At 33.0% G+C, this 25,826-nt stretch overlaps 2 protein-coding genes across 2 annotated transcripts; one reads left to right on the top strand and one right to left on the bottom strand.

The window, feature by feature from the left end:
• The first annotated feature begins 8,302 nt into the window (after positions 1–8,302).
• LOC113781043 (aspartyl protease family protein At5g10770-like) lies at positions 8,303–13,507 on the top strand. Its single transcript, XM_027326876.1, has 2 exons — positions 8,303–8,542; positions 12,047–13,507. The coding sequence occupies exons 1-2, from the start codon at positions 8,356–8,358 to the stop codon at positions 13,306–13,308; spliced, it is 1,449 nt and encodes a 482-aa protein (XP_027182677.1). The 5' UTR covers positions 8,303–8,355; the 3' UTR covers positions 13,309–13,507.
• Positions 13,508–17,055: 3,548 nt separating this feature from the next.
• On the bottom strand, positions 17,056–19,307 carry LOC113779312 (aspartyl protease family protein At5g10770-like). The gene is made up of 2 exons (XM_027324866.1): positions 19,101–19,307; positions 17,056–18,438 (listed from the first exon to the last, which is right to left on the bottom strand). The coding sequence occupies exons 1-2, from the start codon at positions 19,282–19,284 to the stop codon at positions 17,198–17,200; spliced, it is 1,425 nt and encodes a 474-aa protein (XP_027180667.1). The 5' UTR covers positions 19,285–19,307; the 3' UTR covers positions 17,056–17,197.
• Positions 19,308–25,826: the final 6,519 nt, after the last annotated feature.

Here is a 25,826-nt window from a genome sequence, read left to right as displayed (position 1 = left end):
TTGATAAGTCGAATGCGGCATGATTGAACCAGATTCCAAGTAGGAACATTTTACTTCGTTTGAGAGTCCAAATCAACCTTAACCAAGTATATCAATCTACAACTCTCATGTTTGGTCCCGAGGCTTTATGAGTTTGCTGGGATTAATGGTCCTCCAGGTCTACCACTAGACGAAGCAAGCATCAAACTTGCAGATCATGAACTGTCATTACAGTGATGCATGAAATAGAAAGACACACAAATGTTCATTATAGTCTTAAACTATTAGACTATGAACATCTAGACTGTGTTTTCAATTCTGATTTTTGTATATATTGCATAATGGTTAATCGGTTGTGCATCTAATGTAGACTTAAGATACCTTGTAAATGCATAGATTTACGTTTATTGGTCGTCTTGCAGTTAGGCACATTTTCAATTTAATTTTACTTTAAAAAAAAAAAACTTAGACATGAAGTCTCTCATAATGTCCCTGTAGCAAACCCTTTCAATTAATAGATGACAATTTCTCTTTGTTTTTTGAGACAATTCATGATGTATTAGTATTTAACTTGATTATCTAGTCTGTTTTTAGCTTTACAGTGTAAATTTTTTTTTTTGATTTTTCAGATGCATCATATCTATGATGTCGGCTGTAATTTCTGCCATTAGTGCAAATTTTATTATTTAATAAAAATTATGATATGTTTCATAATAAAAGAACTTGACTAAATTTTAATAGCTGAAAGCACTAAAGCATGGTTCGTCCAAATATAAAAGTAAAAGTCAGAATGTTGACATAACAAAAGTATCATATGTAAAATATTAACCATTCATATGAAGTTAATCAAAGCAGAAAATGATACGTAGTGTAGGGGAAAGATGGATTGGATGGTATCGGGAAAGTGAGTGTAAGTAAGAGGTTCTGCATTCGAAACCTCCCCACTTATACAAAAAAAAAAAAAAAGAAGAAGATATGCAGTTGTCTATAGCAAAAGTGGCTAATATATCCAAGAATGCATTATTGTTACGGGACAAGACCGATAGGACATAAATTAAACGCGGAAATACCTAATCAATACTTCTTAATCAGATAATGCAAACAACACCAACTATGGACGGTAACATAGCATTATAGCTCATTTGTCTCCTCAACGACTTGGTCATATACAACTTGTACTAATAAATTAGTTTAGTGGGTTTTCTGCATCTTGCGTGGATTCCTCAATTGTTCTCTCCTTGGGTCCATGGACGCAATAGGTTGCCTGGTAATGGACGACCATTGACCAATTATGATACCACATTCCATGACTAAAAAAAATTAAACAATATTTTTTTTTTAAAATCTATCTCTATCTATTTTTTTTATTAGACGTCATTCATATTACTTTTCATTTTCAACAATGATATTCTTCGTCCAAACATTTTGTCTTATTTATAGAATATTGGGACAATCATCACGTATTTCACCCTCTAAAGATTGTCTTCTCCTTTCATGCCAAAAGCAGACGGAGTGTAGCATCCATTGTTTTTTTATGACTTATATATGTGTGTGTGTGTGAGGTTTCTGACACTTGCATTGACCTCCCCTAGATTTCTAAAATTACATTGACCTCCCCTAGCAGTGCTTTGGGGTCAATTGCTAACCTAAAATATGGTGAATTTACTTGTGTACCCTAAACCATTAAGGTTGTTAACAAACAAATTTAGGGACAAAATAAGATTAGGTCAGCAAAACTTGAGCGTAACTGATCAAACTTGAAAATAATTTTGAATGCTACCCAAAATTGTGAAATATTTTTTTAGTTAATGTTCAAAAATCCCAGATCCAAGGAAATTAGGCTTTCAAAAGATGACTATATTGATGAAAATTTAGAACAAAGTACTGTACAAGCTTCATACGCTGTAGCATAAGTTTTTTTCCACCACGAGAAAAGTTCAAATTGGACATTGAAGAGTGAGGATTCTTTGTGTGAAGGTAAATATTTTATTAAGTAGGAAAGAGTGTATTAAAAAGAGAAATATTGACCGGCCAAAACCATTCATAATTGTTACTAAAATGAGGAACAAATATGGTATCAGTATCCAGTTTTCATCTACAAAATGCATATTTTGTGCAACTTTTCACATTGAGTTTAAAGGATTTGACTCATATTTATATACTTTGAATTATAATATACAATGACGATCAAATTTATTCATGAATCATTTCTCATTGTAAGTTGGATGCAAGAACCTCAATATAAATACTTAGACCTTTTCCTATTTGATTAAGATTTTAGTCTCATAATTTTGAATTTTTTGTACTATTATTCACAAAAAGCTTTTAGATTAATTTACTTTCATGGATATGGTATCATTTGTACACCTATAGTGCTTTATTAGTTTAATCCCCTAAAAATGGGCAACAATATCTCAGGCAAATTAATATTAACAAATTGATGCTCAAGTATTGAATATGCTTGCCTATATCTCAGGCAATTCTCTTTGCACCCATCTGAAATATTATAGACAATGTAGTGTACATTATTCTTATTGTCGATAGTACATAATTTTAACTAAAACTACACTTTATGTGATTATAATTGTAAAAGGGTTGTATTATGTGATGGCATACGATAAAATTGTATTTTCAACTTTATACTCTTTTATTTGTAATTATCCAACAATTCATATTTACTATTTAATTATTTAAAGTACTGTTAGTATATAATTAAACAACTAATAACAACTGAAACACCCAACATTACCCCACATCTTGTTGTGGGGTAGCATTCCTTTCTTTTACTAATACAACTTTAGGAAAAGCAAAAAGGGCATATGTGGAATAAAATTATCATCTCGCTCTTCAAAACACTTTTTTAATGCCACTTTTTCTAACATAGGCTGAATCTGTCGCCAAGACATTAAGTTCAGGGGAGGTTAGCGTAATTTTAGAAATCTCATGGGAGGTCAATGCAAGTGTTACAAACTTTAGGGGAGGTTTCCGAAATTATCCCTATATACACACACACACACCTAGGGTGTATGCCTAAAGAGCTTTTCTTTACCTTAGAAGTTTAAGGAAAGAAAGCAATTATATGAAGCTATAATTAGGGGAAAGAAGTAAAATAACACAACTCTTAATTTTGTGATTGCTTTATTTTTGTTCTTCTTTTCTTTTTCAGTTTTGGAGTGTAAGAGTAAGAGAAGAAAAACCTTGGTAATCTATCTTTGTTAGCATTCGAAACTTCTGTTTAAACTTTCCAATAAAATAAGAAAGACAAGACAAGACAAATAGTTTCAGGCCATAAAATTATAGCTTTCCTCCACAAAAACGCCTATGGAAATGGATTTCATGTTCATTTGTTACGTCAGTAAAGGTAATATTGCTGTTGAGGTCAAGTTTTATATGTTGTTGTTTTCAAGTTCCACCATTGGATTTTAGCACCCCCAACCACCTTTTTTTTTTTCTTTTAAGTTCTTACCAACCCAGGTAGACAATAATTTCATCTGATTTATTCTAAAAATTGTAAACAGGTATTAATTGCGTCTAGCATGCATCACTATCATCATTTCCTGTAATCCTGTGTTTCTGGAAATCTCTAAGTCTCAATATATATCCTGTGCAATTTCATATATATGTTGACCACAAGACTGCAATGAAAACATAAATTAGAATAATCTTCAGACACAAGCATATTTAGAATAAAATTTGATTAAGAACTAATACCAAGGTTGATTACACATATCTTTTTAGAAGCAAAAGGAAGGATTGCTTATGAAATTAACATTTTCAATAGTTGTAAAATCAACTAGTAAACTAGATTACGTAATTTTGTAAAACATGGCATCGAGCTTACAATTGTAGAAGTCATGAAAATTGGTTTTAACTTCTTTTAGGTAATGCGAATCGCTAAGGCTGACTGAAGTCATATCACTCTACAAGAATTTGCAAATTCTAGGCTTTCTAACATAAACTTGAGCTTTTGTTAAAATCTTAAACCATTTTTTCAGACTAATATTGTGATTCAGTACAGTTTAGTTTGGCATGCTTCAATTCTACCACCTCAAACTAGTAAAATTCTGTTTCAAACAAAAGGGGGAAAAGAAACCCTTATATACATTAAAAAAAAAAAAATCCTAGTTCCATTATACCAGATTCATTCTTGGAAGTGGACCAAAAGTGTGAAAGAAACAAATGAAAATGACCTAGCAGTCTTATGGTCTTATTATGATTGCAGTGTGAATGTATGACACTATCCAAGTACCCATCCAATATTTCAAGAAATTGGAAGTACAAATCGTACAAATTTCGCTCAAATTAAAATATTCTTGTTTTTCCATGAGTGGAGTGGGTTGGTGTTATTAGCTAACCACCGAAAGAATCAGTCAAGTCGTCCCACTATGGAAGACTAGCGGATCTATTGGACAATTTGAAAGAATTTATCTTCCTCCTATTTTTTACTTTGCATCTCTTAAAGAAGTTTCTTAAGGTAGTGGAAAAGAAAAATAGTGTCTGCCCACCAACGAGCAACAAATGGTTCACTAGGGAAGGGGTTTCAATGTTCTTTTTACTGTCAAGTTTAGTATTCAAATTTTATATTTGATAGTTAACACTGAAAAGGTGTGAGGAGGTGTGGGAGGTAAAAATAAATAAAGAGCAACAAATGGTCCTTAAAAAATTTGTTTGTTCAATATTTTGCTTTTGTGGATGGACATAATGAGTCGACTTCATCTCACCCTTTGCTATGAAATCCGTGTTTCATAAAAAAAAAAGTACAAATAAGAAAAAATTGCAAAAAAAAAAAAGAAAAATCCATAGTCATGTAAAGGTTTGGGGAATATAACCGGACAAAGATTTAGTACAATTGTATTTTGTGCGGTTTCATCTAGTCATTGTACTTGTTTAATTTTTTGATAGATAAATACATCATAGTGTTGTATTGCATATATATCCAATATTTTATCCATGCACGCTACTTTTATTTCGAATACAACAATAAAATATAATTGTACACTAAATAATATAAAAAGTACAATAACCCAACTGAATCGTATCAAATCTCAACCACACTGACCCCTTCCCGAATGTAACCAATGAGCCAGCTTCGTATTATATGAAAAGCATAACATGTATAATTGTCTACTGCCGATTTGTCAAGACAAGAAATCTATTTTTTGTTTTTCCTTTTTGTCAAACAAGGATAACAAAATAAAAAAAAAATCCTTTTTCATGTTTTCATTTTTATTTGTCAGGATTCGTTTTAAAGGTGTGTAAATTGTTTAATCTTAAAAAATGTAATAAAGTCCTGTACAGTTTATCATCAGGTAAAAATGTATGCTAGTAAAAACTGACATTTCTGGCAAATTGACTTCCTGTAGACAGTTCTTCTGAGAGTGATACACAAGAAAGTTAAAGAAAGACGACATACAAATTCATTTTCTTTCTGACTCAGGTATAAGATATTTCAACTTTATTTTTTTTAATTGAAAGGAATAATTTAAGTTCATTAATGCCTGATTCTTAGTTTTCCATTTTTTTTTCTCCTTGTTAGTTAGTGTAGGGGAAACCCAATTATTGTACGTACTGGTAAAGTGCCAAAGGTATAGAAGAGGAGACACCAAAATTGAACTTACAACCCATCCTTTAATACACAGAAATGGTTAACAGTAATCCTGATATCACCATGTCAAAATCAAAATGGAATTCAACACCATTTGAAACAAAATTCCACTTGTCTGATATCCTTTTTAATTTTAATTTTTTCCTAGTAAGGGAGGGGTGAGATTTAAGAAATAAAGAGAGAGAAGGAAGATTCAAATCTAAGATCTCTGAACCCTGAGGCCAAGACTCTTTAGTTAAATTTTTCCAACCCAAATTTATTTATACGCATATTAAGCAAATGGTTCTATTAGAGTATGATGAAAAGCTTGACTCAAATTCTTGAAAAGATGAGAAAAAAAAAAAGATTTGGACTGAAAATGTAACGTTAGAAGACCCATGTGTATAAAAATTACAAAACTATAGTATCAATAATTTAGCATCATTTTAAGACAACAAGCCACGCTAATTTGAAGTGGAACTTGTATTCTGTGTACAAGACATTAGATGAAGTAGAAACTTATCGTATCTGTTGCATCATACGAATAAATATGATAAAAACAATGCAAGTGCGGTGTCGTAAGCAACTTATAAGATGAATCCTTATCATAATAAACAATTTAATTAAGTGGAAATGAATTTTTTTTTTTGGAAAATATAATATATCTAACAGTTCTTACATGTTTTATTACGTTTAGTTCCAAAGGTTCATATATCTTCCAGAGTGAATAAAAGTGTATATTTCTTTGTGCCATCTGAAGATTGGGTGTTATGATGTATTATTCGAGCATCATGTGAATTTTTAATAATTAACCTAAAAATTTCACATAAAAAAGCTAAATCCATTCACTTCTAATCTAGATTCATACTTTAAAAAAGTTTAATTCTTTTATGCAACTCATCTATACATCAAATATATAGATTTAACCGCTGCTTTTCCTATGTTTCCTAAAGAATTTGTATTTAAAGAAAATATGATAATCATAATTTCTTTTGACTAATTACTTCACTAAACTGTGACAAAAGTTAGGATAAGATTATGTGCTTATTATACTTTTTGTTTCAGTTAAGTGCAAATCTGTGAAGGCATAGTTTGGAGGCATGTACTTCCACAATTTGTGAGATTTGCATAATTAGCCCTAACAAATATATATATATTTTTTGATAAGAGAATCCGTAGCCGTTATTTGAGAGTGCGTATTGGGTAAACTCCATCTCATACAATAACCTGCCAACCACACGGACGGGTCAAACACACTAGACAAGCCATATGCGACTAGGGACAATATTCTTCTTGATTTCCCCAGAAAAAAAGAATCTTTTTTTAAAAAAAAATTTTCGTAAGTTACCTTCATAAAAGGTTTGCTTTTCTTAAACATCCTTTTCAGCCCAGTTGTAGGGTCATAAGAGAAAATGCCAAATTAACATTTGCATGTCTGCTTGTTCCATTGCGCACCCCATGTTCCACTCTTTCTTCTCTTAGAGCCCACTTGAACAATAATCACAAGAACAAACGCGTAATGGAACAGGAATCACAATCATATGAGGCTAGTTTTAGTGCCACGGCTGGTGTTATAACATTGGAGTAATTTTCGTTCATAATGATAAATTTTTTAGTTTTAATTTGCAGCCAATTTTTGACTAATGGAAGGTATATCTTGAAAAAATTTACCATAGTCTTAAAACAATAGATTTGGCAATACGATTTGCCATCATATGACAAAGCAATTACGAAGTTATGTCCATGATGCTTTATTTCGCGCGCGCACGTATATATATATATATATATATATATATATATATATATATATATATAACACAAACTAATTTGTTGGTTTCATAAGCATAAAAATGACACTTTCTTTCTCTCAAATCTATGTCTACGTCACATTCTTGTTTTGGTATTTTGGTTAGAGATAGTAGCTTTAGTTTTGTGAAACACGATAAAGGTATCTGTTTGAGGGATGAAACAAAAAGGTCATTCTTTCTTTTCCATGGGAGTCATGCATGAAACATAGTTCATTTCAGTACTTGACTTTTATTTCCATGCCATATTAATTAATTTCCCAAAAAATAAGGGAAATGAAAAAGTTATCTCACTTCTCCATTTGGTTTGATAAACTAAAAAAGGAAAATACATACCTTTAGCATAATAAACCGGAAAAAAAAAGGTTCGGAAGGAAGAATCAGCACAACAACTTTTAAGCTTTTGTGTGTCTTCCGTCTAGCCTTTTTCCCCTTTTGAGGGGATGCCATACCTACAAAATCAACAAGCAATTGTGATGTGTGGAATTGAGCTAAAACTAACTACTTTTTTGCATAAAGTCAAATTATTGACACTTTGATGATTAGCTGAAAGCAGTAATTTTGCACTAGACCATGCCTACAAAATCAACAAGCAATTGTGATGTGTGGAATTGAGCTAAAACTAACTAATTTTGTGCATAAAGTCAATTATTAACACTTTGATGATTAGCTGAAACTGAAAGCAGTAATTTTGCACTAGACGAACATTACGAGTTTGTGACTCTCTGGTCCACTCCACGTCCCAATTTCTCTTTTAAAATGAGTAATTCTACTAGATCATTTGTATGACTTGGTGGACCATCCCATTTTAGTTCTTTATTATTACAGGACCATCCAACAAATCACAATATGGAGATAAGCTAAACTTCTAAGTCCAAAGAAATAATTATACAGTCGTAGAGGTGACTTGCAAGCTTCAAACTTTGTCTATTTATATACTGGTTCAGATGCCATGTCTTTACAAGCCTATCAAAACAAAACACACCAATGGCACCTCCCACTTCCATCACCTTCTTCAATTTTATGATCTCCACTTATCTAATTCTCTCTCAGATTTCTGTGACCTTCGTGAAGGGCCATGCTTTGGAAAGAAGTCTAGCTGCTGAAATCAACTACCACACAGTTCATGTCAGTTCAATACTACCATCCTCTGCCTGCAAGCCCTCTGCCAAAGGTTTTATTCAATTGAACTTCCTGCTTCTTTCTTTCTTTCTTCAGTGGAATTGCTAGCTAGTTTCAGTTTTTGGGCTAGCTACAGAATTTTCTTTTGCACTACATAAGCATCTTTTTGTCATATTCATTCTAAATCTTAGATTTTGTGTTTGTTTTTAAAAGGACTAATGAAACTGCGAATGATAGATTCTACCAGTTTTAAGTACTCCATGAAGATTACTAGCTTTTGAGGGCTATTTGTTTAGTTAAAGAGGCCCCTAATATTTTTGTGGAAAGGAAGGTCGTTCAAAGAAGGAGATTTTAAACAATGAAGACTTTTTACTTAACTGTCCCTCCATAACTAGTTGGTTCCAAGACAACAATGAAGACAAACTAAGCAAAATCACACCTAATATTGATGGATTAACATGGGTGACCATTCTCACTTCTTTCCAAAACAAGAGAAGTCATATTCATTATTCTTTTACAGACTTCTTAAACATTTATTTTAAAGAAAAGATTTAGCATTGAAAAGTTTTGCAGCCTCCATCTCATTTCAGTGTCATTATTTCTTTGATTGGGTGTCACAAAATAAGAGTTTCTTTTTAAAGGTCATTAGCTATTGAGACTCATTAAGCCTCTATCAGGTTAGCTAGGACTAGTTTTGAATTCCTCTACCCCATTGCACCCTCCACTATTTAGTGTACTAAAGGAAAAAAAAATAACAAAGAACTTTTAAAAGTATTACTATAGTTTTCCTATTTTACCATTTGAAAAGAACAACTTTTCCAAAATTCGAATGCAATCCTCATTATTATCCGTTGTAAATATGAGGTTCATAATTAACCTAAGCCCCAAGAATTAGAAATTTCAGATTTCAATCCCCCAGATCCTTCCCATTTCTTGAATCCCATCCTTTTTCTATTGGAATTTTTTTATATAAAAAAAAAGAAACTTAAGGCCATAACCTAAAGACATGAATAAAATATTCCCATCTGAAGTAATGCATGCTCATTTGAGTAAACTGTTAGCACTGCAATGGATATCGTGGTTCAGCTCCATAAACATTACCAGCCCCAATTTTATTCAAATTCCAGCTAGTATACAAGAAAATGATTAATTTTTGAAATTCAGCAAATGGTTTCTATCACCAAAAAGTGCAGTTTTTTTATTTTTTTTTAAACAATCATAATTGGAAAGCTAATGATAAGTCGATGTTCATTATTCAGAACAAATTAACAAAACACTGCTTCTGGAAGTAGGAAAACAATAATTGTTAAAAAGGTTAGCAACGTACAACTTCTACCTACTAATAATGACAAGTATTTCAAGGCTTTTCCCACTTAGGATTTAATATTGCTTTCTGGTAAAGGTTGCAATTTGGGGTGGGGGGTGGGGAGGGGTGAAGAACAGCTAATCCTGCAGCCTAATGGCAAATATTAAATGAGATTCTACCAATAATCCAATCACCCAAGCAAAGGTGCCCATCCATAATCAAAGAAGAACTTTCTTTCCAATTATTTCTTTCATTGGAACAGGTAATATGTTAAATTTTGTCAAAAGAACCTTCCCAGAAATAGAAAAATTTTGGATAATTAATGTTAAATAAACAATTTAGAGGCTATTTATCACAAGGAGATGTCTTTATGTTCTTGAAATTACGCTAGTTTTTGAATATAATCAATGGCTCGTTTCCAATTCCAAAAGACTCTTATTCGCGCTATGCGCAGGGAAGATTATGTATGGTAAGGGTAAAATGCTTAAAGCAACTAGCATCTTGGCAAAGGAAAATGGCATTATTGATTAGTACTGGTATACATTTATTAGAAAAAAAAGAAAATCCTTTATAATTGAGATGGAGCTGTCCTTATTACGATAGACCTCATCAGTATTATTCCCTCGCTAAATGCTATCACTTCAGCAGCCATTAGAAGACAACTGATAAAGAAACCAACCACCCAAAAAAACAAAAAAACAGCTAATAAGGAAAAACGTCTTTTTGGGCCAAAAAGCTAGGAAAGAGTGTGGTGGACATTATTGTTTCTCTCTCTTTAGCATCATCATGGGTTTCATCGCCCCTTTTGTTGAAATATCAAGTCACGGAGTGTATCACAGCTGTGCCGGCTAAATAAATGTCACTGTAAGTCGATTAATGTCCACTGTTTTAGGATTAATCATCAATTGTATCCTCAACATCTTTTCATAGTTCATATCTCCTTGCTAATTAGATAGTGATTTATGCAAAATTTTCTTCTTGCTAATTGGATATTTTACTCCTCTAGCTCAATTTTATGTTGGTTTAGACATTAGAACATTTTCCATTTGTTGAGTTTCATCAAAGGGTTCTCAAGGTGTGGCCACAAATCAATATTGATGAAACTTTGGCTGAAAATGGCAGAGTGCCTAATTTCCAATATTAAACATAATAAATGTTCATGACTATAGCTTGACTATTACTATTTATGAATAACCCTTCTTGATGTTCATTTGTTGATCATGATCAAAACCTCCATAATTTAAGTTTGATGAAAGATTCTTGTGGACATAAAGAACCCTCATGAGAAAAGAAATGTTGTTTGTTTCTTTTTAGGTTCATCATGGGCTCCATTGCCCTTGTAGTTGAAAGAAAGAAGTAACCTGAAAATTTCCAGAGTACCTACTTGTCTACAGCTATTTTGGCCAAACAAAAAGGTCACTCTAATTGAAGGAGACAATACAATTATCAGAGTGCCCACTTCTCTTAATGAATCAAGAAATAATCTGAAAATTTCAAACTATTCTTTGCCACTGCAAGTTGAAATTGGAAATCAAGTAGAGTAACACCCATTATATATTCTACTTATCTACATCATCTTTCATATGAGGTCTTTAGCTTTAGGATCAAGCATTAATATGTTTCCTCAATCCCAAGATCAAACTTCCTTGCTATTAGATAGGGATTGTGCAAAAAATTTTCAAAAGCTTCTCATGTTGTAAACTAATGCTTGAGTTTGGATTTGTCACATTTAATGCACTGGTTTAATTTTTCACGGTAAATGGTTTAGGCTGTATTCATAGTAGAACAAGTTATGCATAATTTTTTTGGTTTTAGACCTCCAACTTCATCGATAGTACCTCTTTTAGCCATTAAGTTTCATTGAGGGTCCCCAAGTCAAGATGTAGTGCAAAATGTGGAAGGTCAAGCATTAGACATAATAAAGTTTTCTGTCTAGTTTGACTGTTTACTGATCACCAAAAACCCTTCTTGACGTTCATTTGTTAATCATGATTAGAACCTCCATAATTATGAGTCTAATGAAGGAAATACCTTGGACGTTAAAACTAATGAATCACACTCTTTTGCTTGACGAAGTTTCTATCATCATGTAGTCTAATGGTGATATTCATCCACCAATTTACATATGCCGACATCACAAATTCATAGTAAGACATATTCTATACTAAAAACTGTCTTTTCCCATATAATTGCTTTGTAAAGTTGCCATAACATCAAATTTATCATTAACTAAGCCATCATTATCATCAGGTCCCAGTAGAAAGTCATCATTGAAGGTAGTTCACAGACATGGTCCATGCCATCAACTCAATCAAGAATCATCCAACAGACAAACCCTCACTCAAATCCTTTCAGAAGATCAAACTCGTGTCAAGTCCATTCAAGCCCGCCACGCTTTTGGAGCCGACACGGACAAAATTCGTGGTTCAAAAGCTGACCTACCTGCTAAGCGTGGAACCGCAATTGGCACAGGCAACTATGTTGTCTCAGTTGGTCTTGGCACCCCAGCTAAATCATATACGCTTGTTTTCGATACTGGAAGCGATCTTACATGGACTCAATGCGAACCATGCGTGAGAGTTTGCTACAAACAGCAAGATCCCATTTATGATCCTGTAAAATCTTCATCATATTCCAACATTTCTTGCAATGCTCCCCAATGTTCTGCACTTTCCTCAGCAACTGGAAACAGCCCGGGTTGCTCAGCATCTAACTGTCTCTACGGTATACAGTATGGCGATCAGTCTTTTTCTGTGGGCTTTTTTGCTAAAGAGAGGCTAACATTGACACGTACAGATGTTTTTGATGGATTTTTCTTTGGTTGTGGGCAGAACAACCAAGGATTATTTGGAAAAACTTCTGGCTTGCTCGGCCTTGGCCGTGATCCGTTATCCATAATTTCCCAGACTGCTCAAAAGTATGGGAAATACTTCTCTTACTGTCTTCCTACAAAGTCAGGATCAAATGGACACTTAACTTTTGGAAAAGGGTCGGTTCCAAATACCGTGAAATTTGCTCCTTTCTCGAGTTCAAGCTCTCAATCGAACGCGTTTTACTTCCTTGACATTCAAAGCATAAGCGTTGGAGGACAGCTGTTGTCTATTAGTGCATCAGTGTTCCAGACAGCCGGGAATGTTGTTGATTCTGGAACAGTTATAACACGGTTACCTCCAGCGGCTTACTCTGCATTACGCTCTGCTTTCAGACAGCAAATGTCACAGTATAAAACTGCACCTGCTATATCCATACTGGACACTTGCTACGATTTTAGCAGCCAATCCACAGTGAAAATACCAAAGATCAGTATCTTCTTCAGTGGAAACGTAAAGGTTGATTTAGGTATTGAAGGGATACTTCTTGCATCAAGTTTATCACAGGTCTGTTTGGCTTTTGCTGGCAATAGTGCTGCCACAACCGTGGGAATTTATGGTAACATACAACAGCAAACTTTTGAAGTAGTTTATGACGTTGCAGGCGGGAAGCTGGGGTTTGCACCTGGTGGATGCTCTTAAATTGAACTAGATATACAATTGGACTCTATTAGCAGCAAAAGTGATTATCCTACAAAAAAGAAGTATCAATTTCTGAAAGTAGTGTCTGTGATAAGAAATAACCTAGTTAGGCTGAGAAAAATCAGTCAGAGGATAAATATACAGCTATGTCTGAAGTTAATATTATCAGTTTGCAATTTACTTCACGCTTTCAAGAATTTATTACCGTTTCCTGCATTACTATCAAATTCTTAGATAATGTTTTTCCTTTTTGTTTCTTGGAGCAGGAAGGGGCTTGTTCAGGGTCCCAACTGCCATACTAAGAATCGCAACTGTTGTAGTCTATGACATATTAAGAGTTAAGAATCATAGCACCTTGAAGAAAATGGAGACTTTCAAACTGAAATTTGAACAACTGTAGTTGAATTATATTAGCCAACATTTTTGCTGGGGACAGAGGATCTAACATTATTCAAGAAAAGGAAGAGTAGAAAATTATATGAAATAGAGGTAATTGTTCTGCACACCAACAGGGTTTCATCCCACCACCTACATTTTCTGCATCTATATCAAAAAGAATATCCATTTTGGGCTGATGATTAATCCCAGTAGTGGTAACATTAATTGAAATTTTGTTCATGATAAATTTTAAACACCGAATTTACCATTTTTTCTGCAGTTTTTGATAGGTTCAAGCTCCATCGGTCCCATCTTACCTGTGAAATGTATCACAATATATTTTTTAGGGAACTGAATGCTTGCAAGTTGCAACCCATTGTGATTATAAAATCTAAGTTATTCAAAGATAATTCATAGTGAATATTCAGCTATTGATTGCTTAAAATTGGTGTGCAGAGAATCAGATACTGTTCTGTCAAGCATGAGACAACTGTTACCAAAGAGTTCCCACAGATGTAAAGACTCGCAGAAACTTTCAATTTACTTTCAGCAACACTGATGACAAGGAGTTCCAAACGCATAAAGGATCCTTGACTATAATTTGATTGAATTTTCAAAGGTGTTAGGAAATTAGCTTAATTTCCTTTAGACAGGTTTTTTATTTTGTGTGGAAATAACTAGTTTTCTTATTGGTTTTAGTTACTTGAAGTAATAGTCAAGAGATTTCCTATTTGTATGAATATAGGAATAGAAGTTATTTTCTATTATGTATAAGATTTGGAATTAGCAGTTATTTTCTATTATTATTTGGATTTGGATTTGGATATTGGCCAAGTAATGTAACTTATAAATAGGTGGGGGTTGGCATACTATAAAGTGGCATATAAGGGCGATATATAACCTTATACATGGATTGAGAGAGGGCTATTGGAAGATGAGAAATGATATATAAGAGTTGAGTTTGATTTCAAGTTATATTCTTGTATAAGATTTTTTTCTCATAATAAAGAATATGTTTTTTTCTGTGAACGTAGGTTCAATGATAGAGTTGAACTAGGTTAAATCTTATATGCATTTATCTTTTATTCTTGAGACTTATTTGTCATTAAATTATTGTATTCTTGATGTTTCAATAGTCGTATATTTCGTACTTGGATCTTAACAACTAGTATCAGAACAGGGTTTGTGGTTAGATTCTGATTGACTACTGAAATTAAGTAGATTGGTGGCTATTACTAATTCAATAATTTAATGATGGTATCTTTGTTTCAAGGATTTGACAAGAAGCATTGAAAGCAAAGGATGGAAAGTCAGAAAGTATGAAAATATTTGACGGTATGAATCTAGATATGTGATTCAAAGGTCAAGGAAAAGGTGAAGTCTAATATTGATTTTGGATGTGAATTGGTGGAGACTTTCTCATAAATCCAATAGTTGATATTTCATCTCAATGGTTTTTAGATTTTAGTTATGTTTTTTGGGTGGTGTGGCATGTGTTCTAAAGAAATAAAAGAATCTAATTTCCAAATGTTAGAAGACTCTGATGATTATGAGTTTTACTACATGTAGTGTTTTGGAAACCACATATGGCGAGACAGTCCTGAGGATGGGAGAAGTATGATGATTTTACCACTTGGTTGCCTCAATGGTTAGAGATAGAGCTCATAAAAAGGGATCTTGAATTGCAAGTGGTGGTGAGAAGAAATTCTACGAAGGGAAATGGTGAATTGAGGCATCTTCTCACGAGTTAAGAGGAGGTTAGACTCAGGGTAATTACACATATTTATTTGTCAATTGAATTAATTGGGTGTCAGCATTGTATTGATTCGGATGTTTAGTTCAGTACAATATTATTTGGTAGTTAAAAGCAAATTGTTACTAAAAGAAATATTCATCAAGGTAGAAATTTGTTATGAAATTGATTTAATTTCTTTTAAACAGGTTTTTTGTTTTGCGTGGAGGTAACTAGTGTTCTTATTGATTTTAGTTACCTGAAATAATAGCCAAAGTGAATTTCCTATTTGTATGAGTATAGGAATAGAAATTATTTCCTATTATGTATAAGATTAGGAATTAGCTTATTACTTGGATGTTGATCAAGTAATGTAACTTATACATAGGTTGGGATTGGCATACTATAAAATCGCACACAAAAGCGACATGTAGCCTTATACATGGGTAGAGAGAGGGTTTTTGGAAGATGAGAGATGATATATAAGGTTGAATTTGAGTTCAAATTATATTCTTGTATAGGATTTTTTTTTTCCATAATAAAGAACGGATTTCTCTCTCTGTGGACGCAGGCTCAATGATGAAATCAAACCACGTTAAATTTTGTGTATCATTTATCTTTCATGATTGTGATTTGTTTGTCATTAAATTGTTATATTCTTGATGTATCAATAGTCATGTATTATGCGCTTGAATCCCAACAGAAGCTGCCATGTCAGATATTTGAACTTCAACGCAGAAGAGGAAGTTGTGGATCTTGCAGTCCACCACATATCCTGAGCAACAACTTGTCAATTTAAGGATTTAGCCAAAATTTGTAATAGTTTGAGAAACAACTGAAAGATCACCTCGGTCAACTCTGCCTGGCTATCCCCTTTGTAAATTTGAGAGCAACCAAAGAATCATCCCTGCCAACTGCAAATGTCCCATTCCTGTGTTTGAAAAAATACGCTGGCCACTATAATTAACTATGCCATAATCAAATGGATTTGCTGAAGACATCTGAGGTAGTAACCAGTAGTAGAGCTTGACAGGTCCCCATGTCCTTTGGAATCAAATTTCTCATTGTGTTTCATATTGAATAGCTAATTTCCAGAGTAAAGAATAAATGAACCGTTTGAATAGGTAGAGACTTTGATGGATTGAAAGGAAGGTATGTCAGCGGCTAGCTGGTTACTACATATCAAATAGCTAAAAATTGGCTTTGAAGATGTCATCAGGATTTGTTATACTGTTCCCTTCTATCTCTGGGCACAAAAGGTGGATGTCAGGTGAGGTACTCTACATTTCCTATGAGAAACGTGGCTTCCACTTCAGGATAGTTGGCGATATTGATATGCCATCAATCTCACGATGTGATAAAGAGATTTGAGTCTCAATGTTTTGGGATTAATGAGTCATTAACATGTTAATCAACCTATGTCTGTCAAAGTTTCTAGCGTTATCAGTTCCGCTACCAATCATTTTGGGTTCGTTGTTAGTGTCAACTTATCAAAGTTTTCTGAATACTAGCTATGTTTTTTAGTATTTGAAAAGTAGGAGAGGAACTTAAAATGGTCACAAGTTCTCAGCAGCCAATTGTTTTAGTTATATGAGTGAATTCCTATGCAACGCCTAAATTAAGAAATCATTGCGTAATATGGGAAACTAAAGACTTCCAATTTGAAATTTGAAAAGTAAAATATATGTTGAATTACATATGCCATCAGCTTGCTGATGGTTCACGAATATTCAAGAAAAGAAAAAGTACAGAATTCTATGGAGAGCAAGATTTTGTTTCTCAATCTCCGCAAGGTTTTGTTCCAAAGCCTATTTTACCAGCATCTATGTCATAGAGAATATCGAGTTCTCGCTGCTGATTATTACCAATAATAGTAAGATCATCAGATTTTTTATTTGCTGCAAATCCTAAGCACCATATGTATGGATTCTTCTTTGCTATCCACACAATTCCTGATGGATTCAAGCTTACATCAGTCGCACCTCCAAAATGGAGTGTAATTTCAGGTAACTGAATGCTTCCATACCCCGTCACATCGTAGCATGTGTCTAACTTCTCCTGAGATGGTGCTGGTGGATAATCAGCCATTGATTGCTTAAAGTTCTTACTTAAAGCAGTATATGCTGATGGCGGTAGGTAAGTGATAACTGTTCCGGAGTCGATCACAGTTCCTACTGATGTAAATATTGTAGGTGAAACATCCAATCTGCTTCCCGCCACACTGATGCCAAGCAATTCCAGAAAGTATAGGGAGCTGCGATTATAAAGTGGTGGAATGTTTTGTCGAGGTTCCTTGATCAGATTTGTGAATTTTAATCCAGAAGATGAACTTGCTGATCTTGCACCATCGCCAAAGTCTATGTGTCCCCTGGAACTGGAAGTTTTAGGAAGACAATAGCTGAAAGTTTTGTTGAATTTTGAAGCAGTCTGGGAAACAAGTGAAAGATCACCTCTGCCTAGTCCAAGTACCCCTGCTCCATTAGCAAAATTGCCAGCAGTTAAACCACAACCAAATTGAAACCTTTCAAACACATCTGATGGTTCCAGGGACAGTTTGTCACATCCCCAATATCCTCTAGAATAAGTTTTGTCTAAATAGTTCATATCGAATGCACCATTTACAGTGTTAGGTTTGCAGGAACCGTTTAAATAAGTGGAAGACTTCGAAGGATCAAACAGAAGGTTTTCAGACTTGCAGCTTTTTGAGCATGGTTTGCAACGCACCCAAGTGTAGTCACTACCTGTGTCAATTATTACTTGGTAGTCTACTTTGGGAGTGCCTAAACCAATGGTAGTAAGGTACTCTCCACCAAGTAGGATTGGATCAGATGTTTGGACTCTTGATCCTGAACCAGCAGCTTTTGAATGGACATTTGAGGCTTTCTTATTCAGTGACCGGACTCTGTTTTCATCCTCGAGCAAAGATTCTTCATAAGCAGAAATTTCCTTTGTACGAGGGATTTGTGAGCATGGTCCACGTTTAGATGTTACTACCATCTTTCGTGATCCTACAGAAGAGCCTGCGGATAACCAAAATCTTGTTAGATTCTACTTTTCAGCACAATCTAGTATCCTGATTAAGCTAAGTAAAAAAGCAGGAAAGAAATCAAGAATCATTTTTCATTTGTTGTACACTTTATATTGGCCAAACCAATCTAGGCTGAAATGGTAGGAAAATAAAAACTACAGGGCGAATCCTTAGATAGGTTCGATAACAACCAAACCAACATATAGATCAAGTGATATATGTAATAGTAAAATAAAATTTCTTACATCAGTCCATGTTATTCATGAGGAGAAATTTTATATTGGTCCGAATCAACAATTTGGCATTGTCCAGTCATTGATCCATAATCAATGAAAAAGTTTAACGCGAATACATAAAGGCCCTACTTGCTAATTCACATGTTAGGTGAGGCCTACCTCGCATGTTAAATGGAACCAAGTAAAACTCTTGTGTATTCATATAGAACTCTTTCATTAATCCTAAAGCAACTACTATATTTGTCAAGTAGTTGCTTCGAAAAAACATAAAATTTTCCTATGCATGACTATATACATATTAATAATCGCAATAGATCAAATATACCTAATATTTGTCAAACTCAAATAGTACAGTACATAATTATCAAGAAACTATAGCAGAAATTATTAAAGGATAGAACATGCTAGATATATGCACCTTTGGTATGTCCTGTGCAATATGGCTTTGGCAACAGTGAACTCACATTCACCGTATGATAATGAGGTTTTGCTGGCTTTTCCACTCCATGAGAAATTGCAACACTAGAACAAATTAACCAAAACAAAGTAGATTTAAAGAAAGATAGACGATTGCTGGTAGAAGGCAATTGTGCAAGTGCCATGGATAGTGTGTAAGTGTGACACTTTTGTGACTGCGTGCGTAACTATGAGAGGAGGAGTCATTCTTATATACTAGTACAGTACTTGCACCAGTACTAGTCACAAGAGAAAAGAAAAGGTGCTATTGACGTGGAATTGAGGGAAGACTTGGGGTGTTCTGCCTTTTAGGGTTGGCATACTTTTCTTTTGCCACTGTACTTGGAGACGACCGTTACCAAGGTTGACTTGACTTGTAAACTGAACTAAAGAGCACGTTAACCTTTATGCTCTAGGCAAGTTCTTTTATTTGTCGTCAATATGACATTTAATATTATTGGCTAAGAATTTTTTAAAATTTCCTTATTTTCTTTCTCTCCTTTAGGAGACGTTTTTGAGGTTTGTGAAATCCATGCACAAGAGCAAAAAAGAAAAAAAAAGTTTAAATTACCTTAGGAAAGGCCTATTTGAATAAAAGGGTGTATGATAAATCAAATTGATTTACTGTAGGAACAATTGTCTGAGAATTTTTATTTGCTTTTGAACTTTTTTTTTAGAACTCTTTATGATTTTCACTGTTTAAAATGCTCAAAATTTATACTACAATATATCTTCGACAAAAGGATTTCTCAACCTCAAAATGTACATTTTTCTAGTCATCTTGACCCACATAATACCAAAATCTGGCTATTGTGTCCACCACGCGACTGACCTATTAATATTAATACCAAGCCGAGGATTTGGTCAAGTCTCCCAACAGGACAAAACGACGGAAACAAAGGATGTGTTTGTATAAAAGATTATTTGAAATAATTATTGTAGTGTTTTTTATTATATGATGCATGTGAGATAAAAAGATGATTGAGAAAATAAAAAATTGCATTGGAAATTGTACTTGTGATGCAACCAAATAATTTTTTGCCACACTATGGTATCCACTCATTTGCACTCCATTTTTTTTGTTAATTGCACTGCTACCATTTTCTTTATCATATAGTTTAATAAATAAAAACCATGTGATAGAAACGATAGTGAAAGTGTGATTAACATAAATGGAAGTGCAAATAACATTTCACTCTAATATCTAGAAGAATTTTCATTTAGGAGAGGCTAATATTCAAAAATATTCGCTTGAAACAGAAATCAATTTTTTGGGAAGCATTTTTTATTTTGCTGTCTGATAAGATGAAACATTTCATCATTTGATTTTTTTAAGTTAACTATAAACATCATATTTAACTAAACAGTTAACCTAGTTTGATTTATTTCTGCTTTCAGATTAATGCCAAAAATATAATTATAAAGTTCTAGATATTATAAATTTAGAATGAGAATAACTGAAATGTTAGTAATTGCCATAAACTTCACAATTATAAAATTAGAATAAGAATAACTGACTAAGATCTAAAATATCATAAAAGAAATTCTAAAGTAAAAAGAAAAAATAAATAAAACTTACCTTGAAACAATGGAGGTTGGGGAGGAGTTGATGTTTGAAATAGGATCGGATCAAGTTTTTTGGGGACGTAGATATTGATGAATAAATGTTCAAGTGGAGTTGGGGAAGGGAATTAATGATGATCAACTGACGATTGAAAAAATTCGATTGTATTTGTGTTTCTTTTAATGTAATCAATCTAGTTTAAATAGAATTGTCTGGACAGTTGAATTCCTTTTGTTTGTTTTTTGTTGCCTATGTGTATAGTGTTTTCTGGTTGCTGTTTTAAATTATAGTAATCATAGGTAATATAGGAAAACTAAGAATTAATTTATTATAGGACATTTGTGTTATTTCATAGTAAATATAAAAGTTCCTCTTCCTCTGTTTTTGTTTTATGTTTAATAAAGTCTATCCTAGGCTATTTTAGTGAGAGTTTCTCTCTCCTAGTGTTTATTAGTGAGAGTTTTCTTCTCTTATAAACTATTCTAGTGGGAGTTTTATTTAATTTTTTTATTTTTTTCTCAGATCTATGTATTAGATTTGAGATTTCTTGAGTCTTCTTGTTAGATCTCAGAATCAGTTTTGAATTTGAACTAGTTGGATAGCAGATTTGAGGGAATTGACACGCATACATATTTGTGAAATAGCTCATACAATTAGTCAGATTTGATGGTTTGTAATTGACAGTGTAATCTTTTTTATTCTATAACTCCATTAAATTTAATGATTTTTTAGATCACATATATTTGTGACATGATCTATGTATTTTTGTCATTAGTGCAGTTTTCTTTGTCAAGCGGATCGTGTTAAACGATTTTCAACTAGTTTATTAATAAAATTGGCTTCTGTCTTATCAAAAAAAATCTTATACTAATAGTATACTAATATATGGAAACTAGTCATTCGTTTGTTAAAAGAAATTTTGACTAGTTAACAGAACAAAATAGTACGTTAATGTTTGTGCTTTAGGCAATTCTTATAATTTCTCTTTGGAAGTTGACCATTCAATATGATATTTAATATTATTAGCTATAAGCTTTTAAAATCATCGTTACTTTCTTCGTCCCCTTTGGAGACGTCTTTGAGGCTTGTGAAGTCATGCAGGAGTGGGGAGAAAAAAAGAAAGAAAGAGCTTAAATTGGCTTAGGAATGGCCAATTTTAACAAAAGGGTATACGCTAAGGGTCTGTTTGGTTGGAAATAAAATGTTTTCCTTGGGAAAATATTTTCCGTGGAAGTAATTTTCCATGAAAATCATTTCCCTTTCATCATTTTCAGGTGTTTGGTTAGCTTATTGAAAATATTTTCTTACTTCATTTTTCTAGTGTTTGTTTAACTTTTGAAATATTTTCACTTTTATCTCTATCTTTACTTTCTACACATTATAACTACATACTTCTTCCCATGCAAAATAAGAAAATTTATCTCATTGTTTAACTTTAAAAAATCTTGGAGAAATGTATATATGAATAAAAAATATCTCCTTAAGCAATAAACAAATTGCTGGCCATTTAGTGTCAAATATCAATCACATGCAATGCTTATTGTGACATATATCTTGCACTCTCATTGCTGAAAGTTTCTCTAGAAAAGAATGTCCCTATTATACATAATTAATTACTAGCATAGGATGAGCATGATGAGTTTTTTTTTTATTTTGAATATACTAGGGGGAGGGTTGGGTTGGGTTGGGTGGTACGGGGGAGAGAGTGTAAGGAAGAGGTATTGGGTTCGAGTCCTCCTGTTTACACTAAAAAAAAAAAAGAACATACTACAAGATGTTTTCAGTAAGTTTGGAACATACTACAGACGGGATGCATGCATTTCGGAAAACAACTTCAGTAAGTTTGGAAGGGAAATTGTTTTCCATAAGATGAGTGAAAATAATACTAAAACACGGGAAATTAGGAAAATATTTTCCTGGAAAACATTTTCACCCGAAACAAACGGACCCTAAATCAGATTGATTTACTGATAAGAACAACTGTGTTAGAACTTTTATTTGCTTTTGAACTTTTTTAGAATAGTTGTAATCCATACGATTTTCCCTTTTTAAAATGCTCAAAATTTATGCAATATGTGTTTGACAAAAATGCATTTCTAAAAGCCTTTTACATATTCCATGGATCTATTAGAGGTACATTTCAAGGGCTAGTAATCTTGACCCATAATACCCTGGTCTTGCTGTTGCGTCCAAGACACGGCTGACCTACTAGGCAAACATTTGGATAGACTCCTCTATATAGACTGTGTGGCCCAAATTTTATTATTCCAAAAATTGAACATGTGGCAAAATTTGGGCCAACCCAAGTTTTTGCCTTACTTGTAAGCCGAAGACTTGACCAAGTCTACCAAGAGGCATGGGACGACTCTGAGACGTATCATAACTTTGAGGCATCCTATATTTAAGACTTGAAAGGAAATTTAGTACAAAATGGTATTGATTTTTTGGAGTTTATTTACGCTTCATTCATTGGTTTTTGCTAGAAGCCACATACCAAAACGTTGACACATCCTAAATCTAAATCTAATCTATAGTGATCTATAATCTAATACCAAATATATTGTAATCTATGCTATGAAAAAAGTATGAATATGCTAACTTTAATATTTTTCTTTTTATGGATCTATCTAATTTATTCCTGTTGAGGGTTCTTTTGCAAAAAAAAAAAAAAAAAAGTCTAATACCAAAGGCCAAAGCTAAAGAACTCTTGTAAGGGTACCAGTGGAGCAAAAAATAAAAATAGGACAAAATTGAAAATTCTTCAAAAGTGTCAAACCTGCAAATGACTGGATACGGGACCCAACACCTGAGGTACACCCTGTGTTTCCTGCCTCATAGATCCTGATCTCAGTTCTGCAAGTTGTAGAGCAACTTGGAGCTTATTTATTCAAGTTTTTTGACAACTTTTCTGGAAAAAAATATGGAGATTTTAAGAATCATCTTTTAACAATTCTAATAGCCAACTTGTATCAACTTTAACATGATTGATTGCAGTTTTGATTTTCTATAAATAAAGACCTTGGATAACATTTCTTACAATTTTGGAGTCTAGAGAAACTATACAAAATATATTTTTTTTTATTAGAATTTCTTAGTTCATTAGTTTAGGAGTATAGATTAGTGTAGTTATCCAATTCTTATATATCTAACTAAACAAAAGAGGAGATGAAGGATGAAGATGAAGAGTTTGGAATCTCATGTGACAATGGTGACATCTTTCCTATTACTTTATTTCTTGTATCAAATCTTATGTTTAGTTATAATACAAGTTTGCTTATTCTTTGTATTTCATTTATGTCTTGCTAGTTTGTGTATCTAGGGATAGATGAACTATCTATTATTGTTATGTGATTTTTTCATAGTTTTTTGAGTTATTTCTTATGTAAGTTATTTAGCACTCTTGCTATTTCAATCATGATTAATTGGCCACTAGTTGTGATTATCTAAAAATGTTGTATCATCAATGAAAGTTGTGATTTACCACTAGTTCAAAAAAGTACTAAATCTAAAGAGTATACTCATGAAATTAGAGGTGCACTTTGGTGGTTTTGGTAGTAATTCCATGTAATTTCATAGAAGTAATGAACTTATAGTTAATTTCATAACTACGAGAGTAGGTATGAATTATCTATAGGTATGATAGGCAACTGGCGAGAGCGGGTATTGCATACATTAGGATATCCTGCCATGTTTAGTCAAATAATAACAATCAATTAATTAGTAAATTTACCTGAAAAAGTAGTTTGGAATTCCATGCCCCTAGGAGCTTTTAAAGGTTTGTTTTACTCCTTTAGTTTTATGTTTATAGTGTAGATTTATATTCATGCATTTGTGATAATCTAAATAATAAAGGAGTTCAAAGCCTATCGGTAATTGACATGTTCCCTGAGGGATCGACATCTAATATTTCTATACTAATAAACGATTTGTATACTTGTCTAAAATTAGATATTTAGCTTTTTAAAATTTGGCGCAAAGAGAAAGTCTCGTCATTGGCTATAAATAGAGTGGGTCTTTCGTGAGAATAAATGCATCAAATCAAGTGAGTTTTAAGTGGGCTATTTGAGCCTTTGAATCATTGAGTATTTTTGTAATAAAAATATTTTAGACTCTCTTGCACTTTAGTGTCAGTTGCTTTTGCATCTTTGAACACTTTACTAAGACATTTGTACTTTCTTATTTATAGTGAAATTTTATTCCTCCTCACATAGATATAGGTCAATTTGATCGAATCACGTAAATTCTGCATCCGCAGACATAAGTCAATTTGATCGAATCACATAAATTTTATGTCTCTATTTTATTTATTTTTGCTTTATTATTTGTCTTTTAGTGTTGTCAAGAACCCTTTCATTAATTTCTTGGAACTCGACCTTATATTTATATGAAGAATTGCTTGGACGTTGGAAAATTTTACTGAACTACATATATTAAGTGTGTTTGTTTTATTTATTTTTGCTTTGTTAGTTATCTTTTGGGGTGATCAAGAACCCTTTTGTCAAATTTCTAGGACTAGATTTCACATGTATATGAAGAGCTGCTGACAAATTTTTGCACTCTCACATTTTCCATCTTTCATCCCGGAAGAACTGTTGCTGTTTTTTCCGGTAACACAAGCATTATTACTTGAGCATGAAGTGCTAGTGTAATTGTAGCTTGACAAAGGAACGTCTCTAAAAAATCATGATCAAATACAGCAAAAATTCATACATCATGTCAGGGCATAAGACAAATGTTGAAAGTCTATAAGAGTCCTTGTTACTCGAACGAAATAGTATAATCTAATATGATATAGAATCTAATACCTAATTTAATCTAATCTATATTATTATAAAAGTGGGAATATGCTCATTTTGATGTTTCTCCCTTTTTTGATCCACCTAATTTACCCCTATCAAAGGTTTTTGGGGGAAACTACAAGATTTAATGCACGACATGACTAAACTGGGCCAAAGAAGGTAGTTTATTACTAAATTTATCTGTATGACTATCTTTTGACACCTATCAACAACACAAAATCTAAGTGATATGATTAGCTGTTTGTCTGCAAGGACAATTTGTATGTCTTCTAATTATAGGGATAATTTGCTAAGCAACTCACCTTACAAGAGAGCAACCTGCATT

The sequence above is a fragment of the Coffea eugenioides genome, chromosome 8 (assembly GCF_003713205.1).
Source record: "Coffea eugenioides isolate CCC68of chromosome 8, Ceug_1.0, whole genome shotgun sequence".
Taxonomy (NCBI): Eukaryota; Viridiplantae; Streptophyta; class Magnoliopsida; order Gentianales; family Rubiaceae; genus Coffea; species Coffea eugenioides.
Note: the sequence above shows the minus strand (reverse complement) of the source record. Positions and strands in the feature narration are given on the sequence as shown.